The sequence below is a fragment of the Diaporthe batatas genome (assembly GCF_019321695.1).
Source record: "Diaporthe batatas strain CRI 302-4 chromosome Unknown Contig00011, whole genome shotgun sequence".
Classification (NCBI taxonomy): domain Eukaryota; kingdom Fungi; phylum Ascomycota; class Sordariomycetes; order Diaporthales; family Diaporthaceae; genus Diaporthe; species Diaporthe batatas.
In genome coordinates, this window is record NW_025408558.1 from 2,562,215 (window position 1) to 2,583,410 (window position 21,196).

At 51.7% G+C, this 21,196-nt stretch overlaps 7 protein-coding genes across 7 annotated transcripts; 2 read left to right on the top strand and 5 right to left on the bottom strand.

The window, feature by feature from the left end:
• Nucleotides 1-234: 234 nt before the first annotated feature.
• Nucleotides 235-1,094, bottom strand: KVR01_008936 (uncharacterized protein; the record flags this gene model as incomplete). Its single annotated transcript, XM_044790672.1, has 2 exons — nucleotides 622-1,094; nucleotides 235-567 (listed from the first exon to the last, which is right to left on the bottom strand). Exons 1-2 carry the CDS (start codon nucleotides 1,036-1,038, stop codon nucleotides 235-237), a joined length of 750 nt encoding a protein of 249 aa, XP_044641438.1. The 5' UTR covers nucleotides 1,039-1,094.
• Nucleotides 1,095-2,360: 1,266 nt separating this feature from the next.
• Nucleotides 2,361-4,972, bottom strand: KVR01_009283 (uncharacterized protein; the record flags this gene model as incomplete). Its single annotated transcript, XM_044793222.1, has 4 exons — nucleotides 4,529-4,972; nucleotides 3,736-4,427; nucleotides 2,973-3,675; nucleotides 2,361-2,906 (listed from the first exon to the last, which is right to left on the bottom strand). The coding sequence occupies exons 2-4, from the start codon at nucleotides 4,122-4,124 to the stop codon at nucleotides 2,361-2,363; spliced, it is 1,638 nt and encodes a 545-aa protein (XP_044641785.1). The 5' UTR covers nucleotides 4,125-4,427; nucleotides 4,529-4,972.
• A 2,160-nt stretch (nucleotides 4,973-7,132) lies between these two features.
• On the bottom strand, nucleotides 7,133-7,915 carry KVR01_009180 (uncharacterized protein; the record flags this gene model as incomplete). Its single annotated transcript, XM_044793967.1, has 1 exon — nucleotides 7,133-7,915. The coding sequence occupies one exon, from the start codon at nucleotides 7,913-7,915 to the stop codon at nucleotides 7,133-7,135; it is 783 nt and encodes a 260-aa protein (XP_044641682.1).
• Nucleotides 7,916-9,677: 1,762 nt separating this feature from the next.
• On the top strand, nucleotides 9,678-11,552 carry KVR01_009502 (uncharacterized protein; the record flags this gene model as incomplete). The annotated part of the gene is made up of 4 exons (XM_044783671.1): nucleotides 9,678-9,857; nucleotides 9,932-10,428; nucleotides 10,491-10,605; nucleotides 11,520-11,552. The coding sequence occupies 4 exons, from the start codon at nucleotides 9,678-9,680 to the stop codon at nucleotides 11,550-11,552; spliced, it is 825 nt and encodes a 274-aa protein (XP_044642004.1).
• Nucleotides 11,553-12,484: 932 nt separating this feature from the next.
• KVR01_009002 (uncharacterized protein) lies at nucleotides 12,485-13,934 on the bottom strand. The gene is made up of 3 exons (XM_044791101.1): nucleotides 13,716-13,934; nucleotides 13,269-13,592; nucleotides 12,485-13,193 (listed from the first exon to the last, which is right to left on the bottom strand). Exons 1-3 carry the CDS (start codon nucleotides 13,736-13,738, stop codon nucleotides 12,851-12,853), a joined length of 690 nt encoding a protein of 229 aa, XP_044641504.1. The 5' UTR covers nucleotides 13,739-13,934; the 3' UTR covers nucleotides 12,485-12,850.
• Nucleotides 13,935-15,598: 1,664 nt separating this feature from the next.
• On the top strand, nucleotides 15,599-18,498 carry KVR01_009588 (uncharacterized protein; the record flags this gene model as incomplete). Its single annotated transcript, XM_044793878.1, has 5 exons — nucleotides 15,599-15,805; nucleotides 15,903-16,266; nucleotides 16,338-16,455; nucleotides 16,546-17,001; nucleotides 17,382-18,498. The coding sequence occupies exons 1-5, from the start codon at nucleotides 15,620-15,622 to the stop codon at nucleotides 18,496-18,498; spliced, it is 2,241 nt and encodes a 746-aa protein (XP_044642090.1). The 5' UTR covers nucleotides 15,599-15,619.
• Nucleotides 18,499-18,972: 474 nt separating this feature from the next.
• Nucleotides 18,973-21,012, bottom strand: KVR01_009551 (uncharacterized protein). The gene has a single exon (XM_044790090.1). The coding sequence runs from the start codon at nucleotides 20,733-20,735 to the stop codon at nucleotides 19,299-19,301; it is 1,437 nt and encodes a 478-aa protein (XP_044642053.1). The 5' UTR covers nucleotides 20,736-21,012; the 3' UTR covers nucleotides 18,973-19,298.
• Between the last annotated feature and the right edge of the window lie 184 nt (nucleotides 21,013-21,196).

A 21,196-nucleotide genomic window follows, 5' to 3' on the forward strand; every position in this document is an offset into this window, starting at 1 on the left:
CGCATGGGCACTCCGAACAGAGAATAGCGCAGCGCCGTTCGTAGTATAGCAGCATGTCGCACGGTCTCATGCTTAATGTTGCGATGAACTTCAGCTTGATGGATGGAGGTGTAGCTTATACCTTTGGCTGATCTCGACTGTGCGATTTTCTGTTCATTCGCCTCGGTCTCGGTAATTTATCCCTGTGCAACTCTTCCAATGACGCCGTGACTATCGAGCGAGCATCTGGCGGCCTCAAGTCCTCTCAACGACCCCCCAAATGATCTTGCTCACTGTCTCTGGTATTGTCAAAAATGGAGAGTGTCCTGACTGTACTTTTATGACTTCTTCATACCCACCGACTCCAATGAAGTAGGCCTGGTACTCAGTGGGGAGCGCGACGTCATTTTCGCAGAAGACATATGTCTTGGGGACTGTCATTTCCTGATCGACGAACTTGGGACGACTGTTCCAGTTCATCAGACTATGCGTCTTGCACATCATTGGCCATACCTCCTCAACTTTCTCTTTTGAGAGGTCGTTGTAGAAGGTAGGCTTGGCGCTATCAAGCAGGTGTATGATTCCGTCCTGTGGCTCTCATCAGCTACATGCTTTTCATCAACCTCGTTTCCAAGACTTTACCTCAACGTAATGGAACTCTTGCAATGGCGACTCGTACTCATTTCCCAGGAAGTTCTTTCCCGGCCTCGGATACGCCAAGCCGCAGACATTGATATAATGTAGGATCCCACCTTTCAGGCCACACTCTGCTCTCTCAGCCACCGACTCGCCTTCTACACAATGGCTTGCAGGGAGAGTTCCCGAACTGTGGGCCACTATGACAACTTCTCTGCCGTCGTCAAGAAGTGGATGCAGTATCTCGTTGATGACATCGACGTCATCCACGTACGTGAGCCCGGGATTCGTCCCTGTTGTCGGCAGCACCGGGATTTCGACCGTGAATCCTCCCTCTCTGAGCTTATCTGCGACCTCCTGATAATGAGCCGGCTGATAGAATGCCCCGTGTATGAGTAGGATGACGGGCTTGTCTGCAGCCATGTCTACGTTTGTGTTCCTCGAGTCGCTAGAGAGGCATAAAAAACCAGAAAGATAGGGGTCAACCGGTCTCGAAGTGCGAGATAAATGGTGTGTTAATAACCGTCCACGATGAAACTCGGCGTACTTGGAAGTGGGCGTGTCGTTGCCTGTTTTTGTGTTACATAAACCTGACACACGGATAAGGCGGCACGATCCGGGGTCGGTGCATGGCGAGCTCGACGCTCAGCCGCCGCGACGAGGCGGTCCACCCTAACACGTGCTGCCCCGTAGTCTTCACTAGTCGGTATCGAGATCAGATATAAAGCGCCAATTCCAGAGAGACCAACCTACAACATGACAGCTGTACTAGTAGTGACTTCCTGATGCTCTTGCGCGAAATACCACGTGAGTGGGTATAGTGTGGGTATGAATTCCTGCACGCACGGTGCTGTGTACGCATGAGATTACTGCTCAGGCAAACGGACGACCCCGGAAGAGCGCACCAAGCTTCCTCCCTTCAATTCTCCTGCCATACCTGGGCCAGTCAGCCCTCTTCTTATAGTCACCTACTCCTCCCCGCAACCGTGCCTCGAATTGCGGCTAACTCGCGCTCTTGCGCGGTTGTGTCGCAGCAGTGATGAATCATAATGAGGGTACTCTGGAGCGGTGAATGACAGGTCAGAACCTCGTTGGGGGACAACCTGGCGCAGGTCATCCACCAAGAGCAGACGAGAGCTGAAAAATGAAAAAGTTTGCGGCTGGCATCACAAGGACACGCAGCTTACTCTCAGCCCGATTGCGACCTGACGCGGCCCTCCATGTCCCCGGGGCCTTTGAGTGCGTGTACCGATGGATCTATGTCGCACGCAATGGCTTGGGTCATTCGGAACCGCCTCATACCACTGGTACGCCCCAATATGTGTGAAGAGCCTGGGTCACACATGTGTCTAACTGAGCACTCCACGTCTCCTGCTGATGCACGGTGGGATTTTCGATGCTGTCGTGCTTATGCTGCGCGTACTACCGACACAAAAATTGCTCGTTTTTACTTCACAGCTGCTGAGATGCGCCGCAGCCACGAGGGCGCAGGGCGCCACTGCTTGGACTTAGGTGTTTTGATTTAGTCTCAGCTCTCAATGCTGTCATTACTATGAAGGTGCCCCAGGGTGGTTGTGATGGACAAGTATCCCGAGATCAGGCTTATTCTGTCGACATTGATTCTACCTAGGTAGACCAAGTGCTCATTTGCCTTGTCCACCCAACACCATCGCCGGTTCTTGAGCGTCTACCACCGTATGAAGGCACCATTTATGTCCTTGGACGTATACGGAATAGAAACGAAACTAGATATGTCCGAAGCACCCTCCCCTGAAATGATATTGTGGTGCTGCAGATATGTGGTGATTCTGTTCCGAGTTCTGGGCAGCCTGATCCAAAGCCGAGTCACCGTCTGTGAATGAAGACACATCCATGAAATCGTCCAATGAGATCATCTCTGCGTCTCGATATTCATGAGTGGCAATAGAGCCATCGGCTGTATCCAAGTTGGTCCTGTTCGATGTGCTGCCAGATTCACAGTTGTTCTCACTATCAGAAGAATATCGCACAGCTAGACTTTTGAGCATTTCGCCTGGTTTGGTTCTGGGGACTGGATCAGTGCAGCCAGACCACGTGCCGTCATTGTTTCCTTGAAAGCCGATCCGTTGAAGCTGGAGAGTTTCAGATGTAGCCCACTCGAGGTATGTGTATTCTTGGTACTTCCGACGCTTATAAAGGCACGTGAAAATCGGTTCGATGATGAAGGATGTGATTATGATGAAAATTCCTGTGGTGTAAGTGAAATAGAGCCCGAAGAGACTGAAAGATACGTGTCTCGTACTCCGGATCTTCTATAATTCAGTTTCCGCCAAATTAGCTCGTCATCCTCGGATCCATGCCCGAGGCAGGTTACGTACTTGATTCTTGCACATGGAATGTAAATCAGAGTTGTATGGTGGAATTTTATACGGATCCAGCGCCGGATCAACAGATGCAAGAGCTGTTCCCACTACTCCAGCCTGGAGGGAAGCCAGAAATATAGCCCACCAGTTTTGGACATCAACTTGCCACTGCGCATCCGGCAGAGGTCCCATCAAGCCATTGATGAGATACTTGGGGGAGACGAGGGAATCGGGTCCAAGCGTATTGATGATTGTTGCGACATGCACTGCTGCCTCGTTCATCATCATTACCAACCACTGGTAGCGGGAGATCATAGTTCCATTCGGTTGGGATGTGCTCTCATACTCTGCTGTTGACATCCCAAAGAGAGGAGCTGACTCGGTCATTGCGTCGGCGATGCTAGCTAGAGGCCCGCATTTATTCATAGACAGAGAGGTGTTGCAATACTGAAATTGTGAAGTGCAACCCATTGGGGAAGAAGCCTCGTCTGGTTGATACACCGTGATGGACGGCCCATCGGCACCAGATAAGCTAACATTACTGCCTGGGACAGTTGCATGGTACCATGGGTCATTGGTCTCCTGGAAGAATTCGATGCCGTTGCCAGTGAGAAAAACCAGGATAGTGTCAGCATCAGGAGTAAAGAGAGCCGGTATAGCGCGAATGACGGTATTGTCCTCTGAGCCCTTGCGCTTATACACACCGGCTTTTCTTGCACTACCAAGAGCCAAGCTTGTGAGAAACTAGCAGCGAGACAGAAGGAGACTAAATGCTCACCCCAGAACGAAGCCATTTCCTTCACCGCGGAACGGGTTTCCGCTCTCCCTTTTGTACTGCGAGTCCAAGCTTTTGATCATGTAGGTGTAATTCCATGTAGTATCCGGGAATGCCCCGTAGTGGTAGGTGACGAAGTCTTCCATCGGCAAATGTACCGATTGTTGATAACCTCGGGTCTTTAGTGGAGCACAATGTAACACGGTTCTAAGGAGTATATCTTGGTCTGGAGGGGCGTTCGAGCCTAAGTCATTGGCGAGACTGAGATATCCAGTATCCAGTCGTATGTTAGAATTGTTGCTTCGGCAAATATTATCACCAAATGGACAAGAAGCTTGGTTATCCACAGTACTGAAGAGGTGGTCCTTGACGAAATGCTTGCATTCGAACATGCCAGCCGAGTTCGAGGGGGCATCGGGCGAGTAACATTGCTGTGCATAGTTTGCAGCTGAGTGGGCCGACTGAGAGAAGTACGGTCCAGTTTCAGAGTCAAATATTGGTGAATAAATGATGCCGCAGTTGGTACCGTTGAGCAGTACCTCGTCGAGACGAGGAGAAACCGCCGGCGACGGTGAAGGCGCAGAGGCAAAATACAGCCGTCAACAAAGCGGGAAGGACTTGAACAATACAGCGCTCGGCAACGTTATGCCATGCCCAAATCAGCTGTGTGGAAGTCCAGATAGCAGAGATTGTAGCTGCAGTGGAGTAGATTAGCTTGGGTCGATCACAATTGGTAAGACTGGGCCTCCATGTGTCATATGGGCTCGAAGGTCTAGATGCATTGGGAGTAACTGACATGAAGAGTTGCGTAGAACTGCTTGCTGCTGGTGATAAAGTCCATCACTATCTTTAGGGGATGAACGGCATCTGTAAAAGACTCTGTTGCGCCAATCAATAGTTTTCGCGCGTAGGTCCTAGCAAGGTTCTCCGATTGTTGATGACCGGAAGAGGTTGTCTCCGCTCTGATTCCGACATTGACATAAGATTTAGAAAAAAGAGGGCATGACCAACATGCAAGCAATCCGCCAAAAGCGTTCAGTCACGATACCAACGAAGATGGCAGTGAAAGCGATAAGTAGGCTTCCGTCAACTCGATTCAGAGTCAGTGTTGTTCCCATAACGCGTCCTCTGGACCAGTTAATCCAGGTCCCCAAATAGACGTCATTGTCCGCAGCTGAGGCCGCACTTGTCCATGCTGCCTGGTTCGTCATCGCCAGTACGTAGGTAGATTTAGTGGTGAGGGAGAATTACTCGATAGGCAGATATGACATGATTCAGACGCTTGGCCGCCAGGTACTACTGAAGTTTTGAAACACCTGTGCAGACAGAAGCACTTAAAAGGGGAGACGAAACAGCCAAACCCTTGTCTTTATAGGCCCTCGTTGATGGACATAAACCCCTCCAGAAGTAGAATTCAGGAGACCCCCAGGGCTCATTGTGTGGATAGAGTAGTCTGATATGATTATTAGACGTTGCCAGAACTTTCAATCAAGGCTGCACATTATTTCCGGAAATCTGCCTCGCCGGACATCAGCGGGCAGACATCGTCGATGCACTGCGTTGTGCCGCTTGGAATCCCTTGGTGGGTTGCATTTCAACACGGGATGCAGCCCTAACTCAGTCATGTGTAGTACATCAATATCATGTCTCTACCAACCAAAGACGACTTAGGAAGTGTCGGGGGCGAGTGCAGATCAAAGGTAGTGAGAAATTGCGGGCCAGACTGGCCGCTTCGGGCCGCAAACAGGAATTTTTGTACACCCACTGATAGCAATTTGCTCACATGGACCATCAGATTGGCCGGAATGCTCATGCGAGGGGCCCCTTTCAGCTATTTTCGCCCCTTCTTGAGCTAAGTCGAGGTCGTCGTACCAATTTCAGCCGCTGTCGATCATGTGGGGGCCACGATAGCTTGATCTAATAGTCACAGAAGCTGAATTCGACGAGCTGCCAGTCAGCCCCCGCGCCATGAGAGTAGAAGTGCGTTTGAAAAAAGACAGAGCGCGAGGTACATAGATAGCGATTCCTTTTAGAACACAAAGCCTGTATTTATAGTCTTTAACCTCATCTCAAAATCACCAATGAGTGCATGAACTGATGACGTTTCTGGGGCCTGCGCCCATCCATAGGCGAACTGAGAGAGAAAGAAAACATTCCAGAGAAAATTGAAGAAAATAAAACGCCCAAAACAAGTGCTCGTTGTATTGAAATATCATTATAAGCATGGGGGCGATGAGAAACGAGCCGCTCGCCAATGATTGCCATGGCGACCTTCACAGCTTGCCTGGCCCCCAAAGACATCTTGCCTTCTGCACGCAGCATCTGTCACACGAAAATCAGCGTGACAGACCGCCGCGGTCAGACCGACCGGCTTGGTTGCTTTAATCGGCTCATTTCAACCAACCAGCCAGCCGCTAGCCCGGACGGCCAAGAAACAGATCACTCATCTGGAACATATAGCTAGGCAGCTCCTCCTAGCAAGTCGGGAGCCCTTTTCTAGGTAAATATACTCCGTTATCTTTTTTCTGAACCAGAACCCTGAATCATACTAGGCCATCATAGCGGAGGTAAAAGCTACGTTCTTAGCTTACAATGATATAACTTCCGACTATATAGCGAGTCTTGAATATTCTTTTACGTGACTGTAAGAAACCCTTTATCTATACCAGAATACCATAGATGGACTTCCATGGATAAGCCTAGGCGCTGGTGTGGACGCGATATACCTACCTAGGTAGGTACGTCCCGCTACTGGTTGTCCAGTATAACTCCATGGTTCTTGACTCCGCTAACCAACTTCTCTTCTCCCTCTATGTCAGACAAACCACAACTCTGGGTCCATTTCCCTCCCATGGGAGGCAAGTAGTATGAGTGTGTTCTTGTGACGCATAACAGACCTGCTGATCGGGGCTAAAATCGACAAGAGCTGAGTAAGATCAAACGGGTTGAATGTGTCGTGCAACTGAGACGACGTGTCCAAGTTAATCTATTAAATTTTACAGTCGCTTGTCCTCTATATTTCCTCCAGTAGCGTCTAAAATTCACATAGCTGATCCCGTGGAATGCAGTGAAAGGCCTGATCTACCTTATGATATATCGGACCATGCCAACCCCACTCCGCTGAACGTCGATGATACCAGCGGGTTCCTCCACTCCATCATTTCATCGGCCCATGACGGTACTTCAATTTGATGCCGCTCTATCCATGTCACCTTTCAATCCATGATACGGTCTCCAGCTCTGTTCTCAAAGCGATGTCCGCCTCCAATATCACAAGCAATGATCACGGCCCCGCGAAGGACATGGCCACCTGCCACCCGCCCTCCGGCCATTCTATAGATCCCCCTGATGTCATCTTAATACTCGATTGTCAACTGCCATGCGAGACGTTCCGTCCAAACTAGGCAGCGAGGCCGCCGTCGACCATCAAGATCTGTCCGGTGATGTAAGACGCCTTCGAGGAGGCCAGGAAGGCGACTGCCTCGGCGATTTCGGAAGCCTCGCCCCAGCGCTTAAGCGGCGTCACGGCGGTGGCGCCCTCCAGCAGGGCTCGCGTGGGCGTCTCCATCATGGGCAGGACCATACCGGCGTTGATGACGCCTGGCCCCACAGCGTTGGCGCGGATGCCATACGCAGCCTCCTCGGTGGCGAGCTGGCGCACCATCATGGTGACCGCCGCCTTGGGCGTGGCCGAGAGCGCATCGCACGGCACGGTGCGGTTCACGGCGCTGGTGACCAGGGCGACGAACGAGCCGCCCTTTCCCTCCCGCAGCACCGGCACTCCGGCCTTGACGATGTTGTAGAAGCCGTAGACGTCCGTCTCGATGACGCCGCGGAAGGCCTCGTCCGTGAACTGGGCCAGGGGTCCCGTCTCGAAGACCAGGCCGCCGGCGGACACGACCGTGTGCACGCGCTTGTATGTGTCCACGGCGTGCTTGAAGACTGCCTCGACCGCCTTGAGGTCGGTGACGTCGCAGGCCATAGCGCTCGCCTCGCGCCCGAGCTTGCGCACCTCCTCCACCAGGGACTCGGCCTCGGCGCGCTTGGACTTGTAGGTGACGACGATGTTGGAGCCGCGCTCTGCGATCAGGCCGGCGCTCGCGCGGCCGAGGCCGCCTGAGCCGCCGAAGACAACGGCACAGCCTTCGGCCGCGAAGTCGGATGTGGTGACGCCAAAAGTCATTTTACTGTTGTTCCTTGATGGGTGGATAATCGGGGACTGTGACTTTGATGAACGTTGCAGAGAGGACCGTGAGTGACAGGCACGCTCTCCGTTCCCTCCGGTATGAATATTTATACCGACAGTCCCAGTGTGGGCCTACGATAATACTGATAACGCATGCCCCGTCGATACGATTGAGTTCTTTAAGCGCAAGCGTCAATGCGGCGTGGAAGGGGACGCGTGGCCGGGCTGGACCTCAGCTGTCATGACGGGGAAGTTTTCCGGAGGCATTTGCGGTGGGATGGTATGAGCCAGCGGCCATCTTGACTGTCTACGGGTGGGTGGCCGGCAGATCATGAGGTGTGGAAAGTTGTCAGTTCGTGCGACTCAGAATGCCTGTACCAACAATCCTTGGTATCCATAGAACACTTCGCTACCCTAGGGTACCACAAAGGGCAAAAAGAGGGACTCTTCGAATGATGGAAAGGGACGCTCATGCGGATTTAGAGTCCGCAGGTCATCCGAAATCATATCTGAACACAATGCTTATGTCTCCAGGGGCTGATCTCGCGTTTCTGGGAAGCACTTCGTAGGGAGCAGTCCTCGAAGAAGCTGACCACCTGGGCAGTCGGTACGCTTGAGCGGAGCCGCAATAAGCATTGCCGGTATCCACACCTTGCTGCAAGTGTGGGTTGCGTATCATCCACCTGGTTCTCGAACCCTGAACGTTGGTGGGCCAGAGCTGTCAAATCGCCAACACGAGACTAATGATCTGTGGGCCCGGTAAGGAGTGCTCGGACTGAAGGCGCTTCCTTGCATATCACATATCACATTTTGCGCTCTATCTCGTGACGAGAACAAGCTGCACCCTCTTCTGCTCCCAGGTGTGCTGGATCACGGTTCACCGGCACATCTGGCTCAAATACAATTCATAGGTAAGTTATGTAGTTCACCAGACTTCAACTGAATTCTAGAAAGCCAATGGGACCATGAGGTCTAGACTTCAGCTGATCAAAAGCGGTCATATTTTCTTTCACACCCTTCCTACGACATCCCACCAACATTCGTCCACGGGCGTTTTATTTGTGCAAAGTGCCTTGATATTTCCCTGATTCGTTGTTCTATACGTGATTTTCTACTCATCCCTAGCGCATAAGTTTCGGCGCCTGCCTAGGTGTTTAAGTCGATTTCTTTCCGCTAACCTTCATTTCATATTAACCTCAAATATGTCCTTCATATGGATTCTTCCTCAGCCATGTGTAGACGATCGGGGCTCCACTACGAAAAATGAGCCCAGCAACTAACTTGGGAAACAGTTATTTTGTAAATTCTACAACGTGACCTCTGGGCGGTAAAATTCAGGTCTGCATGCAAGTGTGTCTTCGATGATCGGTACCAGACCCGCTCTCGCCACTAGTGTCATGGGCAGAGAGAGCCTACAATGTCATAGATAGTGAAACAGGTGTTCATTACTCGTCGCGCCCCTGTGGAGAGACGACTACCCACGGGACTGAAATTGTCATCAAGGCACCAGGAAGAGAACTGCTCCTGAACCCACTTCGGATACCACTTTTCACCTGAGGCAGTACATTATGAACGATAGATCGACCCCTTATTACAGTGTATAACAACCGGGTCGAATCCAATACCGCCGCGCCAGACCTGAGAGCCCCGAGCTCACCCGCGAACCGAACCGCTGCCACGAAGGCTGCCAAGTTTTCCCCACGATCATCCACGGATCACCACACGTTGATCAGCGAGTCCTGGATAGGCGCTGCCCGCCATGGTGTATGTGTTCCCAATTGAGCGTGGCAGCCAGAAGGCTATCATCGCCGGCGCAGTCATCTTCTCGCTGCTGCCTGCGACTGCCGTTCTCCTACGACTGGTGGCGCGGTCGAGAATCAGGGGCCTCACCATCCGGGAAACTCTTGACCTCAGCGACTGGCTCATCGTCTTGGCATGTGTAGGTGTCTTTCCCACCCGGGCGTTCCCACGTCTCTACTGGAATCCTCTTAACAGATCTCTTTTTTCCGTCAGGTGGTCGCAGTCGCGTACCAATTACTCGCAGTCGCCTGTGCCGTGGTTGGGGGGATGGGATACCACACGACCGAGGTCCTTGCCATGGGAGGGCCGGAGTCCTTCACCCTTCTCATGGAGCTTGTGACCGTGGTAGTGCTCTTCTGGTCCCTCAGTCTCGGGTTGACGAAGCTCTCTATCCTCGCCTTATACGCCAAGATCTTCGACGTTGGGAAATTCGTCCTGATCAGTAAGGCCTGTGCCCTGTTCGTCATTATCTGGGCCATGATCCTCTTTGTCGGTGCCTTTACCATGTGTTCGCCAGTTGAGTATAATTGGGACAAATTTACAGTCGCGGGAACCTGTGGCGACGTCAGGATGTTGTGGTCTGTAACTGGAGGGCTCAATATCTTCACCGACCTGGTTGTCATGCTCCTGCCGATGCCCTATATCTACGGCCTGTCGCTACAGACGTACAAGAAGGTCGGGTTGATGGTGACTTTTGGGATCGGCCTTGCGTAAGTGACCAATTGCTACTCCCCATCTTCTCACTGCGCTCACTAATACATGATGAATGCAGGGTCTGCATTGTAAGCGCGGTCCGACTCGGCGAGATTATCAAGATTGACATGGCCGACTTCCCATATACCGGGGGCATCGCGCTCATGTTCAGTGCGCTGGAACCATGTCTGCTGGTAACGGCAGCATGCATCCCGCTTCTCCGCCCACTAGTATCTCGAAGGTCGACGGACAAGGGTAACAGCTACGCCACGGGCAATACTCAGAACAAGGTCGGAGCTTCCTCTACCGCTTGGGCGGGTGCCAGTGGTTTTGCAGAGCTTCCTGACGACGACGGCTCAACGAAGCAACTACACGTCGACTCTCAGTATGGTGCGGATGGCCATCACGCCAACATCCCATTGAAAAGTATCACGGTGAAAAGAGACTGGAGAGTTGAAGAGTCCGCTGTCTGAGCTGGTTCAAACCGTGTGGGAGTCATATGACCGTGGAGACTTTCGTGACGACCGGGTTAGAAGACATGCATGGTGCGTCTGGTGGCACAGCTTCAATTATTTTCAGAACCATTCGTGATGAGCTTCTGTTTACTTAGAGACACGATAATAAAGCCAGACGACAGTACCGCTGGACGACTGTCGCTTGAGCCCAACCCATGCCGCATGAATCACTCCAGCCAAGCAGACTTGATTGCTACCCCGAGGTGGTGGCGCCTGTAAAAATTAATGCACATGCCAAGGCTTTGCGTCGACTCAAATATAGGAGACTCCATGACTGCACTTCCTTCTAGATGCCAAGCTTGCCCATCCCGTCGATGCCGCTTGGTGTATTGAAACCACCATGCTGAAAGCTACGAGACCCAAACAGATTGTGTACATAATTTTATACACATCATCTGCGGCTGGGCCTGCAATGAGAGGGCTCGAAGCCAGCATGGCCACGCTGACAATGTACAATATACTCGCAATGAGAGAAAAAACGGTGCGTAGGGCATAAATCCGAGAGGGCGTGGAGATCCTGCCAATGATAGACCTCGGAGAGAATTTGATAGTCCAGTAGCTGTGGCCGTGGCTCAGTAAAGCTTCACCGAAAGCGTGGCAGGAGGTATTTTGGGATTCTCACGTAGGATCTCGAATTGGTATGGCAAGCAACAAGGTTCGAACCAGACTGAAAACGCATGCCACTGTGAGGATATACGTCCACGAATACAGGACTCGACACTGAGAGTGAAAATGTCTGTATGTCTGCTCATCTCCTCTCCAAAGGTCGTCAGGTTCTGCGATATAGTTGGACCCGCAGGTAACGTCATCATCACTGGGAGAAATGTTAGACTTGGAGCATAGCGACACCCCGTTATTGCACATACTCATCACGTAGGTCGTCCATTGCGAGCAACGCGAACGCCATTACCACTCCTGCAACCACGAACATAATCCAGACAGTAACATTGGCGATGAGCAAGTTCACTCGCAGGGCTTTATTTGGTAGTTCTCGCGGCGCTGATGTTTGAGATGGGTATGTCCCATGCTGGCAAGTGACCTGCAGGGCTTCGAGACGTTCCGTGGAAGTGCGCTCTTTTGCGACGGCCATGGCGTGCGTTCAGTCGGGGAGAAATGGCATCATCCAACAGCTTCCATCCGCGTGCTGGTCTTCACAAGGTTGGCGCACAGTCTGCACGCTTCTACTTCCAACCATCACTCCGCGTCGCTGAGGCGAAGCGGCAGGATTCCCGAGTCGAGTCAGCTGAAGCACCTAGATGGGCTGAACAAAGGATCGTCCAAGTCGAGAGCCTAGGCTAGCCACAATCAAACTAGCCCAGGGCATTCTGGCAGCTTGACGCCCATCTAAAGCGGACTATTGCGCCACAATCCTGTTTTGGATAGATCCCAGCAATCACTCAGCGGCGCCCGGGCTTGAAACCCTTGGAAGTCGGGCACTGCACATGATAGCCGAGAAAAGGAGGCTATATCAGGTAGTGGCTTGCCAATTTTGCACGTATATCAGAGCTTGGCTGTGCTAGATATGCATATACACATGCATGCTTTCATCACCTGTATAGCGCGACTTAATATTCCAGAGAGTGTGTGGCCAACGTTTGTGTGTGGGACTGACGACAACAACTCGCCCAACCTGCCTGTCAACCTGTAGGCGACTAGGTAGTGGGATGGGAAAACGCATACGTAACCTCCTTGTAGTTCCTGAAACGATTGCACGCAAAGAACGACGTGGGATCTGTACTTCAGGGGAATGGGAATCTGCTTGTTTTCTTGGGCACAACCATTGGGCCAAACTCTTCATTTTGATGTTTGTAACTCATAGTGGCATTTTCATCTAACCCGAGACCATCTAGAAAGACTCGCGTGCTTGGTGCCGTCCACGACACCACGCAAAGGAGCTACCCATAGAAGCAACAGCTTGCTTCATCTATTTCCCAGCAGTAGCCTTCTCCTTGGCCAGGGGGGTGAAGCGCAGGTACGGCTTGACGATGCGGAAGTCTGGGAATAGCTCCTTGGCCTGCTCGTTCTTAACGGCAGGGTGTACAATAACGTCGTCACCAGGGACCCAGTTAACAGGCGTGGTAATCTTGTTCTTGTCGCCCGTCTGCAGCGAGTCAACAATACGCAGGATTTCAGCCGAATTACGGCCAGTTGAGGCTGGGTAGGATAGAATAGTGCGAATAGTCTTCTTAGGGTCGATAAAAAAGACGGAGCGGATTGTAAAGGCGATGCCCTTCTCGTCAACGTTGGTTGTGTCTTGATAGTCGAGCCTGTGGGGGAAGGCAGCAAGCATAATTAGTAATCCGCCTGGAGGTGCGAACGTGAGGGCGGGGGAAAGTTCATACATGTCGTACGCGAAGGCAACCTTGCGCTCCTTATCTGCCACAATGGGGAAGTTGAGGGTGTTGCCGCTGATCTCCTTGATATCAGCAGCCCAGCCCTCGTGGCTATCAACAGTGTTGGCGCTCAGGCCCAGCAGCTTAACACCACGCTTGGTAAACTCGGGTTCAAGGCGCGCCATCTCGCCCAGCTCGGTGGTACAGACGGGGGTGAAGTCCTCCGGGTGCGAGAAGAAGACAAGCCAGTTGTCGCCAATGTACTCGTGCAGGTCGATGGGGCCCTTGGTGGTGTCGGCCTTGAAGTTAGGGGCAACGGTACCCAGGCGGAGGCTATGGCGAGGCATTGGTGCGTTAGTCAATAGGAGGCGATGCGGATGATGAATCCTCTGTTGGAATTGAAGAGTCTTTTGCAGTCTTTTGCCACTGAAGAGGCAAACGAAGGGGGGCACTCACGGAGGGGGACGCTGGTCAGCCATTGTGTCTGTGATGGGAACCCTTTCAAAAAAAAAATAGAGTAGTGAGGCTAGAGTTGAGTCGTGAGAATGGGATGCGAGACGGAATGTTCAGGATGGCGGGGGAGGGGCAAGATATATACACAAGGGCCAAAGGTTTCTCATGCAGGTAAGACAAGACAGTCAGCGACCAACGTCTTTTTGGCTTCGTGCACTTCCCGTTCCAGAGGCACGCGCCCGTAACTGTCTATGTGGGTCCGAAGCGGCCCCACAACATACTGCGTAACCCGTCCATGACATGTTTAATTCTATTTAGTGAACCCTAGATAGTTCATGGTTACAAGTCAGTTGATAGATCAAATACATATCAATATCAAAAAGAGACGGCACCATTCATTCCAATGGCTGACATTAATTCCGTTCGTTGGCAGTGCCACCACTTAAGCGATGAGCAGGGTATTCCTCAAAATCCTCAGAAAGGCGCATCCCACTCAGATTGTTCAAAGCCGCCAAGACTGTGGCAGGATTTCCAACAAGGCCATCGCAGATTTCGGGCCCACAATAAAGGGTTCATGATTGGCCACCGGCCCTGCAAAGTACTTTCAAAAGAGGATTCACGAGCCTTGGAAGTGCCACTCCGCATGCAGGTGTCCAATATATCACCCTATTTTCGTCCTGTTGAAGGAATTGGTGACATGGATGGAAGAACCCGGACCTGCGCATATCCTGCAGTTTTTGCACATAAACAGTGGTCCCTCCGGGACACCTCCACTCTAGACTTCCTTCATCAACGCAACGGATTCCACGTTCAACACGTCCACTGGCCGTGCGTTGTACTTCCAAATCTACAGCTGTCACCAGAGTAAATACTGTGGTGTTGCCTGTAGGTTCGTCTGGATTCCCACAGAGCAGATGGTTACATGCCGAACTAAAAGCTATAGTGTGGGTGCACCGTACTGTGCTGGTGTATGATTAAAAGGGTTTCTATGAATGACTATGTCCTATTTGGCTACCTCTGAATTCGTATAGCTTCTGGTAGGTGCTGGGTTAGATTCCTGAGATCTGAATATATAGTTAGATCTAGATCTGTAGATGCTGGTGATTCTAGCTGACTGCCCATTTGAAAGAGGAAGGTGGAGAACTTGGTGTTGGACTGAAGGAAGGGAGGATGGATGGAAGGATGGAAGGAAGATTTGTACTTATTTTACGTTCCGTCGTGAGGACGGCGTTTCCCGAAGAGGACCGGGGAGTTGGTCCTGTTTTATGTCCTGTCCCTGGGTCAGGGAGGAAAGGGGAAGTCCCCCCTCCCCTTTGGATGAGGGAAGATGCAAAGGCTTCTTTGCAATCATTTATCCTCTAAACAATCCTCTTTCACGAGGCTGTTTGACCATAGAGAAACAACAAAACATCTAAAAGATGGCCCATGTTATAAGGCTGCTGTTTGCTTCCAATCCATTGAAACCCAGCTTCAGAGGGAGGATAGTCAAATAGGTAAATGAGAGTCATAGTGACCATCCCTAGTGCCCACCAAAGCACGGTATGGTATCACCGGCCTACCTAGGTAGGTAATAGCACAGGGCCTGTCAAACTGAATAGCTTCGGGTTTGTTGGTTGTTGTTCCTTATCTTGGAGCCTTATCTGGTTGAGCAGAAGGATCAATACTGCGTCTCAAGTTGTACACAAGAAGGAAGGAATAAGCAGCCACAATGCCCAGAGGCGGCCGAATGCCCGGGTGCTCTCTGCGGCGCAGAACTCGGGCGCAGAACTCAGGCCCCTCCACTGACAGTATTGAATATATAGCGTGGTATGCGGGGAACAGTTTGAGTTCGTGACACGGTCGGAACCGTTTCTTGGAAATCACCATACCATCCACGCCACTATTAGTAACATTGCAGAGCTCGAGAAATGGACCTCTTCGTCCAACCCAGGGCCGCTGGGTTTCTTCCTGGTCCGAATGAGAGCTCATATTCCATTGCTGCTACCACTACCTCCCTTATACTTGCTACAGCATTCGTCGCAGTCCGTTTCTGGGCCCGCAATGTTCGAGGAGCCGCATGTGGCGCGGATGATTGGGTGCTCCTTTCTGCACTGGTGGGTCTAAGTTAACAGCCGCAGAGAGTGCCGCATTATATTTGACTTCCCCTGCAAAGGAAAGTTAGCAAAACTAATCGCCATTATCTTCATGCAGCTTATGGTCTACGTTGTTGGTGGGTTCAACTATGGTGAAGTCTCCCACGGCCTCGGACGCATGGCCGTCCACGTACCCCTCCACCAGCAAGCACAATTGTCAAAAACGCTCTTCGCTATGGAGTTCGCATACGTTACGACGATTGTCCTCATCAAGCTCAGTATTCTGCTGATGTACATACGGATCTTCCCACGTGAGAGAAAATTGAGAATCACCGCATACATTGTTGCTGCCGTCGTCGTCGCGTGGGGCATCGCGCTTTATTTCGTCTTTCTCTTCCAATGCAGCCCCGTTCGAAAGGCCTGGACGCCCTCTGTGGAAGGCCACTGCATCGAGTACAATTGGATTCAGATAGGAAACGCTGGTGAGGATGTTGCTTGTGCTCCATGGTCTCTCCTACATTGAAATCGCTACTAATGCAAACCCTTTCCGTAGTGCCCAATATCATAACCGACGTTGTGATACTCTGCATGCCTATTCCCCTGGTATTGAAGTTGCATATCACAGTGTATCAAAAGTTTGCGCTCTGTCTAACCTTCTCGCTCGGAGCTTTGTGAGTTCACGTATCCATCTCTATCTATGTATCTATCTACCTTGTTTGCCGTTCGCCACTGACCAGAGCTCGCCACCTTCTCGTGCGCAGTGTTCTCGGGGCCAGCATCTACCGATTCACTGTTCTCTTCCACTACGATCCAAAGAATCCAACATGTAAGCCCTCAAACACTGCGCTTGAGCAAGCCTGCTGGATGTCTGTGTCTAATTCTTGCAAAGGGACGTTGTTGAAACCCTGCACCTGGTGTGTGATCGAAGTGTCTTCTGGTGTCATCAGCGCCTGCTTGCCGACTTTTGGCCCGCTTCTCTTCCGAGCCGTACATGCTATTACCGAACGAAACAAGTCCTCACAAAAGCCATCACGGGACATTGTCACCATTGGGGGGAGTGGGAGGGGATTTGGCGGAGGTAGTGAGCATCAGCGTTCCAGGCAGAGGTTTGGAAAACTTGACTCTGACGTGGAGGAATTTGGGCTTGGTAATATCCAAGTCACGACCGAGTACAGGGTTGATGCTGCCAATGCTCCGGTGGGGGCACTGAATGGGAGGTAGTTAGAGGCTACTTTCAAGGTTGAGTGAATTGAGAGTATTGATGATTCAGAGAGAAGTGGGTGAATCAGTGGCGTGCAGAAACGGGATCTGATGGGCAGACCAACAGGGTGAGCCAACCACGAAGCTGCCTGGCGCACGCCCGACGTCAGGCTTCCACGTCTATTTATTGGCATTACCCCGCGTATCTTGTTTCCTTCGCAGGCTGAAAACCATCACTACAACATATCGAGAAAAACATCCAAGCCAGTCGTACCTGCTCTGTTACCGGGCCTTCTTCAGCTTTACAACTTCTTGATGTCTTTTCCGTCTCCGCGCTTTTTCTCTTTCTCTCGATTGTGAAACCACTTTTGATCTCACCCACCTCTTGTTCTGCCAGAGGCTTCTGCCTTGAGCTTGAGCCTCGGCACAGGCAAATCTTCCCCCTTGCCGACATGCCTTCCGTCCGATTTTTCATCTCCGGGACACTTTGTCACCGGGACGAAGACCGGCATGAACTTGACCTTTATGTTCGACACAACGGCCGCCTGTTCTTCCTTGAGTACCATACGGACTACTTCGTTCGCTCGCCCGCCATCCGAGCCACCTACCTCAAGTACCTTCAAGAAATCAGGGATGATGAGGTTTATTGGAACGATCCTGATCCTTTAGGATGGCTTCTCAAACCATTTGAGGACCTGATCTTGAAGCTCGCCCCACCAGTCTCCCGGACTCAGCCTCCGACGTTGTCGCAATATGCATTCCCTGAATTCTTCTCATGCCGGCTTTACAGTGAGGACGAGAAGTTCTACCCAAAGCAGCTCGATAAATGGAAAGCCTGGACAGGTCCACCGGGTCTTGAAATCTCAAAGGACCTGTTTCAGGGCCTGCAATCATGGACCCGTGCTTACGATCCGTCCGAGGTTATCCTGTGCTATGATAGATCAGAAGACGTCCTAGCTAAGCCGCCAAGGCGTGTACAGCTGAGTAATGGGCCCGGAGAGGACAACAGTAGCTATTTCCTCAAATCCTTCATTGACCATGGCGCACGCTACCAGCTGCAGCGAGAGCTGGCAACCTTCAAACAGATCACAGAATCAAAGATCAACCCTGCAGCACACATAACTCGCCTCCGCGGCGTAGTCACATCCAAGGACGGCCGAGTCCTGGGATTGCTACTCAACTGGATCGATGATCCAGTTGGCTCCTTAGCGTACCAGTATTGGAGGCGCTCATTACAGTCAAGACTGCAGTGGGCTGCACAAATTCGGCAAACTATTTCAGAGTTGCACAAAAACGGGGTGGTATGGGGAGACGCAAAATTGGAGAACATACTGTTGGATCGGAGCGATACCCCTTGGATCATCGACTTTGGCGGCGGCTGCACTCCGAACTGGGTGGATCGCAATAAGGCAGAGACTTTAGAAGGCGATTTACAGGGCCTTGAGAAGATTGTTGAGACGCTTTCTCGCCCTACGCCTGCGAACAGCGTTTCAAGTGCAACAAACTCGAAGTGAAAATCATGCCCCCTTCTACCGTGGGTCTTGCATTTAAGACCAGCGCATCCAGACTTTGGATTGGAGGATATCAGGCGTCAAGAGCTGCACAGACCCAGCTACTACGGGCATGAGCAGTGCTCGCTTGTGTTCATAAGCCTAGGTAGCAGAGGAATAATGGCATGGAGTTATGATTATCAGCACTGCGGGCAGGAAGCCAGTTAACCTTGTAGGCTTCTACAATGCATTTGGCGAACACACTGCCGATTGTGCCTGTAGTACTACGATCGGCGGGGTGTGGGACAAGAACAACACATGGCCAGTGTGGGCATACATAGAATTCCTCGGGCATTGGCTCTAACAAAATGAACAGAGAGACTATGAGCTCCTCAGCACCCAGACTTCATTCATATGGTCCACGAGTTGGATTAACATCTGGCAGGGCACCCTGGAGGTTATCAAGCACCTACGTACTACACGCGATGTAAACTCGTACTTGGAATGCGAAGATCGATTTGTTCTATTTTACATGTGCACCCCCAAGGCATGTCAGCACCAACCTCAAATGCCGTGATCGCCTGATATATTGACCGAACGCCTTTAAAACTCCGGAAAGAAACCTTTGAAGTCAGTAAAGAATTTGTGTCAGTTCAAACATTGTCCGTTACAATTAGATGCTTGAATTCGAGAGGTAAGTGCCACGAGCAGTGGTAAAAGATAGGACTATCTATGTATTTACTTGGAGTTCCTCCGTTAGTCCGTAACACATATCCGACGTGCCTCACGAGCCACGGCGTCTGTCTCATCGATTGAATCTCGACCTAGGGAGATTTTGGCCACACCTCCCAGTCGATAACATCTTCCCATCTTAGAATTTCAACTTCGCTGTCCTCTTCATATTCTTTTGGCTTTGGGACGAGTCGTTCCTTGCGGGTCTTCTGTCGCTTTTTAAGTGCCTTGCGTGCCTGAGCCGCAGAAAAGGCCTCGCGCTTCTCCGCAAGCCAGATATTGTACGTGCTTGGCTGTTCCAGGCAGCATAGTACCACTTCTCGAGAGGCCAGTGCATCCTCCGAGGCATCGTGGGCCTTGCTGCTTCCCACAGGGCCGTTCTGACGTATATTGAGGCCAAGCAGTCCGCTGCAGATATCCTTGAGGCCGAGCCCCCAACAAGAGGACTTCGTATTCGTTCCGCTGGAAACGGCATCGGACACCAATATCTGCGAATCAACAACCCGGGCGGGTTGAACGTGCAGCACAGCGAGGTCATGGTGGAGGGCGTGCCCCACAAGGACCGTGTCCTCGTCGACATGCTTGAACAGCTCGTTCCTCGCGCTCTGCCATCCATCAAGGGTCTGGCCTTTGGCGCGAGCCATCGCCATCACAGCCGGCGAGATGCCGTGGATGTTTGTCCTCCAGTCGCGTACGGGCTTCCGCGGCTTGACCAGGGAGTTGATGACCTGCTCGCCTGTGAGGAAGTCGATGACCGACAGGGAGACGAGCTCGCTTGCTCCGCCGGCCACGCCCACCATCTCACAGTCTATCGCGACGGCCTTTCGAGTGCTGCGGGAACAATCCTTTTCGGGCAACGGCAGGATGTCCCCGTCCATGTCTCGAGTCAGCGTCATAGGACCATGTTGTTGTTGGCTTCCACCAGGTTGCAGAGTTTTGTAGCCGTGTCGCCGTAGACTGCCTGTGGAATGGCACTGGGAGAGTAGCTTCTCTAGGACAGTAATACGGTCTTTCTGTGGTATAAACCGATATTCATTCCCTCTGCAACTGATGGAAGTTTTCTGTTGCGGAGACGGTGTGCTTATTTTCGTGCCCTGGCGAGTTGATCCCTTGCAAGCGAGCGTTTTCTCGTGCGCTTCTAACGCTTGTTTTGTGCCGAAGAGTCGAAGACAGGGCTCACAACATCGGTCTTCAGCATGTCCGAGATGAAGGCAGTGTTCTGCAAGTTGGGCATTGGTCTCGAAGGATCGATGGCAAATGGTGCATTCTGGTTTTCGGGGCGTGACCGGAGGCGACGATGAATGGGAGATCTTTGGAGGGTTTTGGGCCGGCCCAAGGCGAACAGATGGTGTTTTGATGTGGATCGAGGACTTCGAATGTGTTTCCAGGCTTTCTGGGGTTCCGAAAATGCGAGAGCATGGTACACAACACCGATCCGCCCCATGGTTACTGCTCACACTGTGTTTCACAAGCTGAGCATTTGTCTGGAAGGACTTCTGGCAAATCTTGCATTGCGGTCGCTTGGGCATTTTTGTTATCGTAAACGCCGTAGCCTTCGAAGTTGACTGTTGACGTAAGCCTTATCTTTTTCCTTTTCCAGATAATTTTGAGTGGATAGCGAATTGAGTTGATTTTCCCTGTAATGGCCAAGTAACAAAGTCGAAATATGTGAACGGAATCGACCAGCAGTCGCAGTGTTTTATAAACGGGCTCGACGCTGGTATGGATTTCGATCAGGCAGCGCTCGCCGACAGGCTTCGGATGGGTGGAGGTGCTGCACATCGGTATAGGTAGGCAGCCTACGCACGAAGCACATGTTGGTTGGCTGTGCAAGACTTCTGCGCCAACCAAAACCTCGCTACAGTACGATAAACCCACCTTTTCTGACCGGTGGTCGCAGTTATGGGCCGCCGGCCCAACGCAGACCTGGAGGCCTCCTGAGCCACCCAGGGCGAATCTGAAGTAGAATAACAACAGGCCCCTTGTTCGG